General features: G+C 40.1%; 1 protein-coding gene across 2 annotated transcripts in view; it reads right to left on the minus strand.

Moving 5' to 3' along the window:
- LOC123769605 (uncharacterized) overlaps nucleotides 1–15,513 on the minus strand; it is a 155,031-nt gene that overhangs the window by 75,526 nt on the left and 63,992 nt on the right. For both annotated transcript variants that reach the window (XM_069308813.1, XM_069308812.1), the window contains 7 exons: nucleotides 13,764–13,942; nucleotides 13,369–13,597; nucleotides 12,835–13,006; nucleotides 11,701–11,882; nucleotides 11,377–11,526; nucleotides 11,063–11,224; nucleotides 10,758–10,886 (listed from right to left, as the gene is read on the minus strand). In XM_069308813.1, coding sequence (XP_069164914.1) covers nucleotides 10,758–10,886; nucleotides 11,063–11,224; nucleotides 11,377–11,526; nucleotides 11,701–11,882; nucleotides 12,835–13,006; nucleotides 13,369–13,597; nucleotides 13,764–13,942 — 1,203 coding nt within the window. The remainder of the gene's footprint in view (nucleotides 1–10,757; nucleotides 10,887–11,062; nucleotides 11,225–11,376; nucleotides 11,527–11,700; nucleotides 11,883–12,834; nucleotides 13,007–13,368; nucleotides 13,598–13,763; nucleotides 13,943–15,513) is intronic.

The raw sequence follows: 15,513 nt of genomic DNA on the forward strand, positions 1-15,513 counted from the left end.
TACTTGTCCAACCCGTGCTTGAAACAATCGAGGGACCCCACCTCCACAATGTTACGCGGCAATTGGTTCCACAAATCAACAACCCTGTTACTGAACCAGTATTTACCCAAGTCTTTCCTAAATCTAAACTTATCCAATTTATATCCATTGTTTCGTGTTCTGTCCTATGTTGATACTTTTAATACCCTATTAATATCCCCCCGGTTATGTCCATTCATCCACTTGTAAACCTCTATCATGTCACCCCTAACTCTTCGCCTTTCCAGTGAATGCAACTTAAGCTTTGTTAATCTTTCTTCATATGAAAGATTTCTAATTTGGGGAATTAACTTAGTCATCCTACGCTGGACACGTTCAAGTGAATTTATATCCATTCTATAATATGGCGACCAAAACTGAACTGCATAATCTAAATGGGGCCTAACTAGAGCAAGATATAGCTTGAGAACCACACCAGGTGTCTTGTTACTAACGCTGCGATTAATAAATCCAAGTGTCCGATTTGCCTTATTACGAACATTTATGCATTGATCCTTTTGTTTTAAATTCTTACTAATCATAACTCCCAGATCCCTTTCGCAATCCGACTTCGCAATCACAACACCATCTAGCTCGTATCTTGTAACTCTATCATCATTACCTAACCTCAGAACTTTACATTTATCAGCATTAAACTGCATCTGCCAATCCTTTGACCATTTCAAAACCCTATCTAGATCAACTTGAAGTGATAGTGAGTCCTCCTCCGAATTAATTTCCCTACCGATTTTCGTATCATCGGCAAATTTGCAAATGTTGCTACTCAAACCTGAATCTAAATCATTTATATATATTATAAACAACAGAGGTCCCAGGACAGAGCCTTGAGGCACTCCACTTACAACATTTTCCCACTCTGACTTGATTCCATTTATACTAACTCTCTGTTTCCTTTGGTATAGCCATGCCCTAATCCAGCTTAATATAGCACCCCCAATACCATGAGACTCTATTTTTTTAATCAGTCTTTCATGTGGCACTGTATCAAAAGCTTTGCTAAAGTCAAGGTATACAACATCGCAATCCTTACCACTATCAACTGCCTCAACAATGCTAGAATAAAAAGATAACAAATTTGTTAAACATGAACGGCCATTTATAAAACCATGTTGCGACTCAATTATTAATTTATGTTTTTCAAGATGAAGACGAATTTTATTTGCTATTATAGATTCGAGTAACTTTCCCACAATAGACGTTAGGCTAATTGGTCGATAGTTAGACGCAAGTGATCTATCTCCTTTCTTAAAAACTGGTATCACATTAGCAACTTTCCAAAACTCTGGCACTCTGCCTGACTCTATTGATTTATTAAATATGGTTGACAGTGGGTCACAAAGCTCCTCTTTGCATTCTTTAAGCACCCTGGCAAACACTTCATCCGGCCCTGGGGATTTGTTTGGTTTGAGTTTTACTATTTGTTTAAGAACATCCTCCCTGGTAACTGCTAAACTCGTCAACCTGTCCTCGTCCCCACCCACATAGACTTGTTCGGCTGAAGGCATATTGTTAAGTTCCTCTTTAGTAAATACAGATACAAAATATTTATTAAAAATACTACTCATCTCTTCATCACTATCTGTTATTTGACCTGTCTCAGTTTTTAATGGACCTATCCTTTCCCTAGTCTTAGTACGATATAACTGAAAAAACCCTTTAGGATTTGTCTTTGCTTGCCCTGCTATGCGAACTTCATAGTTTCTTTTTGCTTTCCTTATCTCTTTTTTAACATTTCTAACCAGTTGTACGAATTCCTGTTCTAAAGTGACCTCCCCATTTTTAATCCTTTTGTACCAAGCTCTCTTTTTACCTATAAGGTTCTTCAAATTCTTTGTTATCCACTTTGGGTCATTAGTATTCGATCTATTCAATTTGTATGGTATACTACGTTCCTGTGCTTTGTTTAGAATATTCTTAAATAAGTTATATATTGAATCCACATCGAAATCCCCATTTAAGTCACCTATCGCTGGGTTCATGTCTCGCTCCAAGACCGGCCCACACCCCATACCCAAGACTTTCCAATCAATTTGACCCAAAAAATTTCTTAGGCTATTAAAATCAGCTTTTCGAAAATCTGGCACTTTAACAGAATTTTCTCCTACTGGTCTATTCCATTCTATGCTAAATCTGATTTCTTTGTGATCACTGCTCCCTAGCTCACTCCCTATTTCGATGTCATTAATTTGCGTTTCCCTGTTAGTTAACACTAAATCTAAAATATTATTTTCCCGTGTTGGTTCCTTAATGTGTTGCGTAAGAAAGCAATCGTCAATTAATTCTAGAAAATCTTCTGCTTCACTATTCCCTGTTTTGTTCAACCAGTTTATTCCGCTAAAATTAAAGTCACCCATGACATAAATACTGTTAGATCTAGATGCTCTAGATATTTCATCCCATAGATGCTTTGCTTCCATTCTGTCTAAATTTGGTGGCCTATATATTACTCCTATTATAATATTATTAGCTTTTTCGTTTAATTCAATCCAAATAGTTTCTGTGTGTGGCTCTGTTTTGATTCCCTCTTTGAGACTGCATTTCAAATTGTCCCTAACATATATGGCTACTCCACCTCCTCGTCTAATATATCTATCTGTGTGAAATAGTTTAAATCCATATATTTGATATTCAGCTAATAGTTCTCTATTTTCTACATTCATCCACGTTTCGGTAAGTGCAATAATATCTATTTTTTCTGTGCAGACAAGAGCATTTAATTCGTTAATTTTATTTCTTAGACTTCTACTGTTAGTGTAATATACCCTAAGTGAATTGTTATTTTGCGGACCTTCTCTTTCCCTGATCGTTTTGCCAATTCCTTTCTCCCACAAACACATACTTTTATTACCTCCTTCCTCCAAATCAATTCCCATACCTCTATCTACTAACAGTTTAAACCCAAACAAACACCTCTAACCACTTCTTCTAACGAGTTCGCAACAGCAACAACCCCAGCTCTCGATAGATGCACCCCATCACGAGCATACATTTCATTTCTTCCATAGAAGTGTTCCCAGTTGTCTATGAAAGATATTGCATTTGATTTGCAATATCTTTCCAGCCGGCAATTGACACCAAGTGCCCTCGATATCCATTCATTTCCCACTCCCTTTCTTGGAAGAATGCCACATATGATCGGGATTCCTCCCTTGCTCCTAACTAACTCTATGGCTGTTTTATACCTCTGAATCAGTTCCTCACTCCTAACTCGACCAACATCATTTCCTCCCACGCTAATGCAAATAATGGGATTGTTCCCATTACCAGCCATAATATCATTCATGTTTTTTATAATATCACCAATGCCAGCTCCGGGATAGCAAACCCTTAACCTGTTCCCCCTATCTCTAGCACAAAACGTTCTATCCAAATACCTTATCTGGGAATCTCCCACAACTAATGTTTGCTTAGGTACTTCCTTTACTTTCTGAGGGGCCTGCGCTTCCTTTCTCTTCGTTGCTTTCCCTTTTGCGCGATCCACAGTCTCTCCACAGCACTCGTCCTCCAAAACGTCAAATGAATTAGAAGTTGCTATGGCGTTTGAAGGCGGCTTTATCAAAGTCTTCTTAAGGCCCCTGTCTTTCACAACTCTCCAAGACGAGGTCCCTTTACTGCTGGCTATGAAACATATATATATATATATATATATATATGTTTCATTGAATATGACCGCATATTCTGTATTAATTATTTTCTGGTTTAGGGCTTCTATCCCTCTAACTATTTTCTTAGCATCAGGGCTTAATTGAAATAGGAGTTCTCCAAAACTCATTTTCGTACTTTTAAGGTGAAGAAAAGAAGTGATTTACTATAGAGTGTATTACACTTATTTGTATAATTTGCACGACGTTTCGAACCTCCATGGTTCATTCTCAAGTGAACAGATCTTACAATACTAGTTGATTTTATACCCGCATTAGGTCAGGTGATAATACAATGAAGGTGAAAACATGGGGGGATACATAAGGGATAAACATAGGGGCTGCAGAAGGCTTATTGGCCCATACGAGGCATCTCCTATCTAAACACAAAGATTAATCCAGTGTAATTGGCCTGTTATGTTGGACATTGTCTTCTGTGTTGGCATCGATATGTTCTTGTCTTGTCCTTACTCTCATGGTGGGTAGAGTAAATAGTTCCGTGATTTGGGTGTTCATGGTAGGTCGCTCTATTCTTATGTGAATTGCCTCAAGAATTTGTAATCTTCTTGAATCTTGGGTTTTGTCTATTATGCAAGTATTCTTGTTCAACATTTCTCTTGTTAGAGTAATGTCATGGGCTTGTCTCATGTGATTCCTAGGGGCACCAGATTGAAGATGGCATGTCAAACGCCTCGTCAGCTTGGTCGACGTCATACCTATGTACTTACATTGAAGGTTACATCCTTCGTGGGGGCAAGTGTACATGTATACAACGCATGACTGCTGTAGAGGGTTCTCCGTCGGCTTCGGGCTGTTTTTGATAAGGAGTTCGGAAGTCTTCTTGGTTTTGTAGAATATTATCAGGTTTATGTTTTGGTTAGGAGTAGTGCTTTTTACTCCTTTACGGATTATTTCTTTCATAATTCTTTCCTCTTTTATATGTTCACTGTGCATGGTTGATTTGTAATATAATTTTATTGGGGTGTTGTGGTTTCTGTTCTAGGTTCTGAATTATACCAACGGTCCAAGTGTCTTCTTATAGCAGCGTTTATTTCCGCGTTGCTATATCCGTGGTTCACCAATACCTGAGTTACTCTTTCAAACTCTCTACTCACGTTGCTCCATTCAGAGCAGTGGGTAAGCGCTCGACGAATATAAGCATTGAGAACACTGGCTTTGTATCTTTGGGGGCACTCACTTCTACCGTTCAGGCATAATCCTATGTTGGTGGGCTTGGTATATACGTTGGTGCTTAAAGAGGTTCCTGTTTTTGTTATTAGTACATCCAAGAATGGCAGACTGTTATTTTCACTATTTTCATGTGTAAATCGGAGTACTGACTCTCTCTCTAGGTGTCTTTTTAGGTCAATTAGTTCATCTGAGTCTTTTACTATTACGAATATGTCATCTACATAACGGCAGTATACAGTTGGTTTTTGTCTGCTACTGAAGACCCTATCTTCGATGGTTCCCATATAAAAATTAGCAAATAAAACTCCTAAGGGGGAGCCCATTGCTACTCCGTCTATTTGTAAATACATGTCTCCTTGTGGACTGATGAAAGGGGCTTCCTTTGTACATGCTTCGAGAAGACTTTTCAAGTGTGGCTCAGGTATGTCTAATTTGGGGGTGCTCTCGTCTCTGTATACTCTGTCCAGTATCATTCCTATGGTTGTGTCGACTGGGACGTTGGTAAAAAGGGATTCAACGTCCAGGGAAGCGATGATTCCATCGGGCTGGGTAGATTTGATCAATTCTAGGAAATCTGCTGATGATTGTAGACTAAACTTACTTGGAGTGTATGGAGTTAGGAGTTCATTGAGTTTCTTTGCCAGGTGATAAGTTGGGGTTGGTATTTGGCTGATTATAGGGCGTAGTGGGTTACCTGGTTTATGCGTCTTAACATTGCCGTAGGCATATCCTAAGCCATAGTCGCCTTGAAGTTTATTGAAATGCACACTACCTTTCTTTGCGTTGATTGCTGTAATTGTTTTGTTTACTTTCCGCTTAAGGTCTTCTACGGGGTTCCTCGTGATTCGTTGAAATTTGGAGTCGTCACTTAGGATGTCGCTAATTTTGTTCATGTATTCATGGGTAGGAATCAATACATATGCTGCTGTTTTGTCGGCTTTTCTTATTGTTACGTCTTTCAGATTTTTTAGTCAGCCAAATATCAACCCCAACTTATCACCTGGCAAAGAAACTCAATGAACTCCTAACTCCATACACTCCAAGTAAGTTTAGTCTACAATCATCAGCAGATTTCCTAGAATTGATCAAATCTACCCAGCCCGATGGAATCATCGCTTCCCTGGACGTTGAATCCCTTTTTACCAACGTCCCAGTCGACACAACCATAGGAATGATACTGGACAGAGTATACAGAGACGAGAGCACCCCCAAATTAGACATACCTGAGCCACACTTGAAAAGTCTTCTCGAAGCATGTACAAAGGAAGCCCCTTTCATCAGTCCACAAGGAGACATGTATTTACAAATAGACGGAGTAGCAATGGGCTCCCCCTTAGGAGTTTTATTTGCTAATTTTTATATGGGAACCATCGAAGATAGGGTCTTCAGTAGCAGACAAAAACCAACTGTATACTGCCGTTATGTAGATGACATATTCGTAATAGTAAAAGACTCAGATGAACTAATTGACCTAAAAAGACACCTAGAGAGAGAGTCAGTACTCCGATTTACACATGAAAATAGTGAAAATAACAGTCTGCCATTCTTGGATGTACTAATAACAAAAACAGGAACCTCTTTAAGCACCAACGTATATACCAAGCCCACCAACATAGGATTATGCCTGAACGGTAGAAGTGAGTGCCCCCAAAGATACAAAGCCAGTGTTCTCAATGCTTATATTCGTCGAGCTCTTACCCACTGCTCTGAATGGAGCAACGTGAGTAGAGAGTTTGAAAGAGTAACTCAGGTATTGGTGAACAACGGATATAGCAACGCGGAAATAAACGCTGCTATAAGAAGACACTTGGACCGTTGGTATAATTCAGAACCTAGAACAGAAACCACAACACCCCAATAAAATTATATTACAAATCAACCATGCACAGTGAACATATAAAAGAGGAAAGAATTATGAAAGAAATAATCCGTAAAGGAGTAAAAAGCACTACTCCTAACCAAAACATAAACCTGATAATATTCTACAAAACCAAGAAGACTTCCGAACTCCTTATCAAAAACAGCCCGAAGCCGACGGAGAACCCTCTACAGCAGTCAAGCGTTGTATACATGTACACTTGCCCCCACGAAGGATGTAACCTTCAATGTAAGTACATAGGTATGACGTCGACCAAGCTGACGAGGCGTTTGACATGCCATCTTCAATCTGGTGCCCCTAGGAATCACATGAGACAAGCCCATGACATTACTCTAACAAGAGAAATGTTGAACAAGAATACTTGCATAATAGACAAAACCCAAGATTCAAGAAGATTACAAATTCTTGAGGCAATTCACATAAGAATAGAGCGACCTACCATGAACACCCAAATCACGGAACTATTTACTCTACCCACCATGAGAGTAAGGACAAGACAAGAACATATCGATGCCAACACAGAAGACAATGTCCAACATAACAGGCCAATTACACTGGATTAATCTTTGTGTTTAGATAGGAGATGCCTCGTATGGGCCAATAAGCCTTCTGCAGCCTCTATGTTTATCCCTTATGTATCCCCCCATGTTTTCACCTTCATTGTATTATCACCTGACCTAATGCGGGTATAAAATCAACTAGTATTGTAAGATCTGTTCACTTGAGAATGAACCATGGAGGTTCGAAACGTCGTGCAAATTATACAAATAAGTGTAATACACTCTATAGTAAATCACTTCTTTTCTTCACCTTAAAAGTACGAAAATGAGTTTTGGAGAACTCCTATTTCAATTAAGCCCTGATGCTAAGAAAATAGTTAGAGGGATAGAAGCCCTAAACCAGAAAATAATTAATACAGAATATGCGGTCATATTCAATGAAACATGTTTGAAAGAAAACCTGCTGCCAGTATACACCAATATATATATATATATATATATATATATATATATATATATATATATATATATATATATATATATATACATATATATATATATATATATATATATATATATATATATATATATATATATATATATATATATATATATATATATATATATATATATATACATATATATATATATATATATATATATATATATATATATATATATATATATATATATATATATATATATATATATATATATATAGATAGGATAGACTGCAGGGCAGCTAGTATTTACGACTGTTAAGGAAGACAGTGTGTGGACGACGTGGCAGTTGGTGAGGATGGTCTTCCCACAACCAGACCATCACCAGAGAAGTCTTAACAAAAAACACGGAAATCATCGATAGATACAGCGATAGCAGGCGGCTTGATATCTGCGAGGCACTACACATTAAGAAGTCAACACCAGCAATCAACAGCCAATTGATGCACAATTGATGTAATATTATACCCACTTCAAGACTCCGCACCAATATAGAAGCATCAAGAAATATAGGCCCTTTGCAGTTACTTCCATTCTTCCCTTTAAGTTAACCCAATATTATTCCCACTGTTTCGTGTTCTGTCTTGTGTTGAAAGTTTGTTTTCACCTCATCCAAAACTGTTGTAACATATCACCTCACCCAAATGCAGGTATAAAATTAAAGCTGTTTAAACTCTGTTTAGTGTTTGCAGGTTATAGTTGTGTGTGTGTAAACTAAAGTCTTTGAAAATGTAATAAGTTATTACGAAACGCGTTCAAGTGTCGCGTCAGACTAGAAATAAAAATGAAGTTTGGAGAATTGATTTTTCAATTACCATCGACAGTGAAAAGAAACATAAGAAATATTGTGAAAATTCGTGTTAGAATTTTTAATCATACTTTTTCGGTCATATTTAATATATATATATATATATATATATATATATATATATATATATATATATATATATATATATATATATATATATATATATATTAAATATGACCGAAAAAGTATGATTAAAAATTCTAACACGAATTTTCACAATATTTCTTATGTTTCTTTTCACTGTCGATGGTAATTGAAAAATCAATTCTCCAAACTTCATTTTTATTTCTAGTCTGACGCGACACTTGAACGCGTTTCGTAATAACTTATTACATTTTCAAAGACTTTAGTTTACACACACACAACTATAACCTGCAAACACTAAACAGAGTTTAAACAGCTTTAATTTTATACCTGCATTTGGGTGAGGTGATATGTTACAACAGTTTTGGATGAGGTGAAAACAAACTTTCAACACAAGACAGAACACGAAACAGTGGGAATAATATTGGGTTAACTTAAAGGGAAGAATGGAAGTAACTGCAAAGGGCCTATTGGCCCATATTTCTTGATGCTTCTATATTGGTGCGGAGTCTTGAAGTGGGTATAATATTACATCAATTGTGCATCAATTGGCTGTTGATTGCTGGTGTTGACTTCTTAATGTGTAGTGCCTCGCAGATATCAAGCCGCCTGCTATCGCTGTATCTATCGATGATTTCCGTGTTTTTTGTTAAGACTTCTCTGGTGATGGTCTGGTTGTGGGAAGACCATCCTCACCAACTGCCACGTCGTCCACACACTGTCTTCCTTAACAGTCGTAAATACTAGCTGCCCTGCAGTCTATCCTAATACTAATGTACCAACAAATATACTGATACCATATATAGATATTTCGTGGCCTAACTAGCCTAATCAACAAGGGGGTAATGGGAGGGAAAAAATTATCTACCATCAACATTCCTGCTCACGACGCCTGTCCCTCGATGATGTGAGGTTCCTTCCACAAAGGCATTTCTCCTTGACCTAGGAATGGTGTCTTCCCTCCAACGTCCTCAGCAGATGTGACCCAGTCACTGCAGTCCTACTTGCCACACCAACCAGAACCACGGGCGTCAGGCTATACCCTCCCGAGTTGTCACCGACCGATACCTCAAGTTTTGGCACTTCTTTGCCCACTAAACTAGGCTTCTTCTTGCTCCCCAGGAGCACCGGGTCTTTAGCACTGATGGTGGACTGCGATGGCTGCTTATAATCTACTGAACGTGGCTCCCAGAGCCTCCAACCTCGAGAGCTATTCGACGCATAACCGCTCGCGTCCACAGTCAAATCAGCTGTGAGCGACGCCTCCACCGGCGCCGCCAGGGGCTCTCTGTGACGTCACGGCGGACCGTGATTGGTCGGGCAGCCAATCGCCAGCCAGCTGGCGTCGTCCACAAAATGGCGGATTTGCAGGCAGGGGGCGCCATTTTGTTTGTACCAAGGGCGCAACTTTCCCCCTTACCCACAAACTTAGAAACACAAATTTCTCCCCAATTAGGTGATCAATCTGGTCGCCTCATATATCAAAAGACTTCCTGTACCTCAGGGAATCAGCAGGGTCAGAAGATATGACTCTTAAAGCCGGATTTGGAGAGAAATAGGAAGGGGGGCTTCGTAACAATATATATATGTACATGCCTTCCCGTGGGATCTCAGTCACCTACCTATGTACTGGAAATATACACCTCACTCACCTGTGTACTGGAAATATACACCTCACTCACTTGTGTACTGGAAATATACACCTCACTCACCTGTGCACTGGAAATATGCACTTCACTCACCTTTGTACTGGAAATATACACCTCACTCACCTGTGTACTGGAAATATACACCTCGCTCACTTGTGTACTAGAAATATACACCTTACTCATCTGTGCACTGGAAATATACACCTCACTCACCTATGTACTGGAAATATACACCTCACTCACATGTGTACTGGAAATATACACCTCGCTCACTTGTGTACTAGAAATATACACCTTACTCACCTGTGCACTGGAAATATACACCTCACTCACCTATGTACTGGAAAACACAAACTGCAATCACCCACCAATGTACTGGAAAATAAACACTACAATCATTCACCTATATACTGGAAAACACACACCTCAATCATCCACCTATATTCTGGAGGAGAGCAAGCTCACCTTTGGTACTATTGGTTCGAGGAAGTTCTTATTGTCTGGGAAATCGGCATAGGCGCCACCAGACTCCAGGTGCTCAAGGGCGCGCCGTAAATCACTCAGATACAGCTTGCCTGGTTCGTTCAGCAGGACCTGCAACAATTGTTACTTGGTTACCTGACTGACTGACTGATTACTTAGATACCGAACTGTAACGCGATGATTCAGTGACATGCCAACATGAACACAGGAAGCCGTCAGCAAGTGTATAGGGGGAGGGGAGAAAAAAAAATGTCTGAAGAGCTGTCAAGTCAGATAAAAAGACTCACTTTGCGGGCGTCAGCGTACGTATTCGCTCTCATCATCCACGGCTTGATGAGAATGAGAATAGCTACAGCCATGTTCCTCATTGTCGTCTTATTCCACCCATCGAGGAAGAGCTGGTCCCACACCCACAGCCCGGATGTTATGCTCACCACACCCACAAACCCCTGTTGCGCCGCCACATGCAAGAAAGAGGTGGCTTACAATTTGTTTTGCTAACATTACCGTGCATCCGTGGTCACACTTCACCCACAATATGTTACACTACTGGCTCAAAACCCCTGTCACAAGTCACTATTTCCTATCTGTCTCTCCTGACCTGAGCGATCCACTTCCTTACGAAGATCCCTGGGTTAGTGAAGAGGGCTAGGTGCTTGGGCTTCATGTCGTTGGAGCCTTGTTCCTGCAGCTCCTGATACTGCTTCACCGACGCCTTCGTTCCCTGTATCAGTACCTCCGGTGGAAAGTCCTGAGGAAGTAGTAATTTATAGGTGGCACCGTCAGTCGCATCTTATGACTTCTTATGTGACTAGATCCATGACCATCGACCAAACCCGTCATGACAACGCATTTATAAGATCTGAAACGTGGCCCTCGGACCTGACTAGTTGCAGCCTGTGACCTGTTTGGTAAAGAACACTACCTTGAGATTGATGCGGGAGGCACTATTGTTAAGGCAGGTAGTGATGTAGCCGCTGTACTGAGGGTCGTTTGCCTTCACAGTTTTCATGACCTCCTCGGCGAGAGTGAACACGTCCTTCTGCTGGAGCTGACAGTGTCGGGTGAGCAGCTCCAGCACCATCGCCAGGTGCACCATGTGGGACTCTGGGGAGTGTAGTGTCACGCTAGCCTCCCTCTTCCTATTATTGTTCCACTTCTCTTATTACTCTTTAAATTATATTTATAATTTTTAAATTTAAATTCGTCTTTATTTTTCACATTCTTTAATTAATAAAGTATGTAATAAAATCAGTAATTTATAATCTCTTATCAGTTTACATTATCCTAAAAAAATAAGCAAAGAACGAGCAGTGTGAAAAGTGGTGATTTGTGGCCGTAGTCCACTTACTGCCCGAAACGTTCTGAGTATTAGTGGCTTTATATATTATACATTATGTACTTATGAATACTCCACTGTATGTATGTTATATAAATACAAAATACTATTGAGAAAATCAGAGGAGCCATGAGGAGGAATCGAACCTGCACATTGGGTACTCACAGGCAAACGGCTTAGACCACTTCACCACGACATGGTCAAAAGGATTGCAACCACAGGAGGATTCAACTGAATCCTCTAGGAGTCCAGAGGCTTCCACTGCAACCCGGTCAGGGTTTCCCACATTGTCCTCACGCACTCTGGCTGTGATCTAGTTCTACCAACAACACTTCCCTTCAAATGCACTTGGCACTTGGATTCAGTGGAAGCCTCAGGACCTTTAGAGGATTCAGTCGAATCCCAGGTTACAAAGCTTTTGACCATGTCGTGGAAAAGTGGTCCAAGGCATGTGCCTTGGAGTACCCAGTGTGCAGGTTCGAATCTCCTCATGGTTCCTACTGACTTTCTCATTGATCACCTTAATGTGACTTCTTTGTTCCAATTATAATTACTAAAGATATCTAGGTGAAAGAAAATGGGGTGCACGTCTATAGGCTTGTACCAATCAAGTTTATATTAACAATACATACACATTCATATAGTAATGAAAGTACATGCATGTATAATGACTGTAAACTAATACTACAATCTTGTTAACATATTCTCGGTATTACTAACCATCTGAATCATTTGGCCCTTTCTGGAAGATCTGTTGGATGGGGAGAAGCCAGTATATGTTGGCAACAGAGAATATCTTAGAACTGATGATAAATAGGTTGAGGGCGCGTGCTGACTGCATCATGTGTTCGTGATTACTGAGGCTCTTAAGTGTAGGGTTGGTGTCATACGCCTGGCAGGGGAGCGAGACAAAGCTGTTCAGATATTAACAGGAACTCGTACTACAGTAAAGAATTTTTACAATAGATCGTTATTTATTAGCCTTATTTCTCTAGTATAATTAATATCATTGGGGTAAGTTTTCATGCGAAATTAAGAATAATTATGTGTTACGGTATGAGAGGAAATACAAATAAAGCTGTGATATCACTGACGGTCGGCCGTAGGCAAAGGATGCTGCTATAATTTATTGCATCCCAAATGACAGGTCCCAAGTGAGAGAGAAGAGGCAGGGATCGGAATCTGACCTCAGTACGATCATCGTCAATAACGGTGTAAATTAAAAATGGTTAAAATCAGCAAGCATAGAGATACCTCAATGACACCGCCGTCAATGGTTTGCCAGTTGTTGCTGCGAACGGCTCTCTCTACGTTCTGGCTCTTCATCTCCTTCGTCAGCGTGGTCTCAAAGTTCTCCTTCATCAATGCCCTCGCGTCCTGGCCCGACTTAACCTTGAGCTTGGCGGCCTCTCGTTCTACCAGGAACTCCCACCAGAAGTACTGACGAAGGTTGTTTGGAAGTGCCAGGCGTCGCTCCCTGAGCCTGCAAGCAGGGGCACCACTTGCAGCATCAGAAGGTGAAAGAATGGATGGTGGCACACTCACTGTTAATGGTCCTCTGCATTGTTTGGCGCTAAATGATCTGGGCCTTTTAACAGTTATGTAATCCTATTATAGTGTGTGTGTGTTCCCACCCATCCCATGCCTACCTCTTTATAAAGTCACTCTTCTTGGTGCCGTCATAGGCCAGGAAGGCCATCAGTGCATTCCCTGCCACGTCGGAGGGCTTGGTCCGTGGCTGTGCCTTCAGGGCCTTTTTCTTGGCTCGCTGCATATCATCCTCGTAGTCGTCGTCTTCATTCCTCTTTTGTCGTTCCTTCTCAGTCTCCTGTTAAGAGGAAGCGTCTCATGTTTCATATATGAAGAAACAAAAACTATCCAAGTCTCTATTAATGATGGCATATACAAAAAGACCATCCTCATGTCTGTCTGTTCTGGTGTTTAGTTAGAAGAGCTGTTATTATATTCATATTTTGTAGTCAACGTGATTCATTAAAGCATACACAGTCAGTACTTTCAGAAATATTTAATATTGACGAAGATTTTCATATTTGTATATGGGCACAAAATATCGCAACACCGATCTCCAAAGAATACAAATTAGGCCACAATGAAAGGAAATAATTTTTCACACGAGAATGCTTTCATGTTTACAGCCTTCGTCAGCGACTTTAGGCATTTTACTCTCTCGTCATCCCTGAGAAAGGCTGTAAATCCGAAAGCATTCTCAGATGAAAAATAATTTCCTTTCATTGCAGTTTAATTTGCATATTTGTATGGCTGTGGAGATAAAGATTCAGGTAGCATTTCATATCTTGCTGTTGCTCCGGTGACGCTCAGTCCGTGTCAGGATCACAATAATGTACATAGACTGAGCGGCGGGTATATGATGTGATTAACAGTATAAACACTTGGTGTTGATCTGGTGGAAAATAATAGTAATCATATTTTATCATTCTGTAATGATATGTATATGTAATAAAAATTATTGAAGGTCTTAAACCTGTTTTGATGTCATTAATGAACCATTTTCATGGGGATTTTCCATGTTGTGAGTCATTTATTAATTTGTTTTTAAAGATGATGACGAATGGTATTTTCAAGTATCGATTCAAGTAACTTTCCATAATAGACGTTAAGCTAATCGGCCGATAGTTTGACGCAAGTATGTAGGGTACTTTATGACTACAACCGTGCACAACACCTGTGCAGGTGAGCCAATTAGGCCCCTGCAGAGGTGTTGCACACGTCCATAGTCATAATAGGTTCGGAGGGGGAGGGGGATCCCCGGGGGCGCACATGCGTCGTCAGGAGAGGTGTTAGTGGGTCGCGGTGTGTGGCTCGGCGCGCCAGGTCGTTGTCATGTGGGGGGGTTGCGAGTCGTTGGGGTAAAAGTGTAAGTATAGGAACAGGTGAGCATGAGTAGTAGTTGTAAGATGAATGTGTATGAGTATGTAACGTAGAGTTAAGCATGTTGATATATATAGTTAAATAAAAGTATGTAGGAAAGAGAAGGATATGTTGAGGGTGGAGAGGGGAGGCCCTCCCATGGGAAGGCATACCTAGGAGGCCGAGTATTATTAGGTGTATGGCTAGGAAAGCGCGCGTGAAGCAGGTGAGGGGAAAGGGGGTCCTGTTACGTTATGAGGTGTAAAACACACACTAGCATTGATTTGATTTGTTATAAGAAGATTGAAGACTAGTATACGACGAGGCTCGTTACTCTTAAAGTTATTTGAGGAAAGAACGATGTTTGCACTTTTTTAATATTATTATTATTGTCGTCGTTGTATATGTCTTAGTGTTTAATAAAGAATAAAATTATATATAAAATGGGCTTTAGGGCACCTGACAGCTGAGTGAACAACGCTTCGGATTCGTAGTCCTGAGGTTCCGGGT

The sequence above is a fragment of the Procambarus clarkii genome, chromosome 63 (assembly GCF_040958095.1).
Source record: "Procambarus clarkii isolate CNS0578487 chromosome 63, FALCON_Pclarkii_2.0, whole genome shotgun sequence".
Lineage (NCBI taxonomy): Eukaryota > Metazoa > Arthropoda > Malacostraca > Decapoda > Cambaridae > Procambarus > Procambarus clarkii.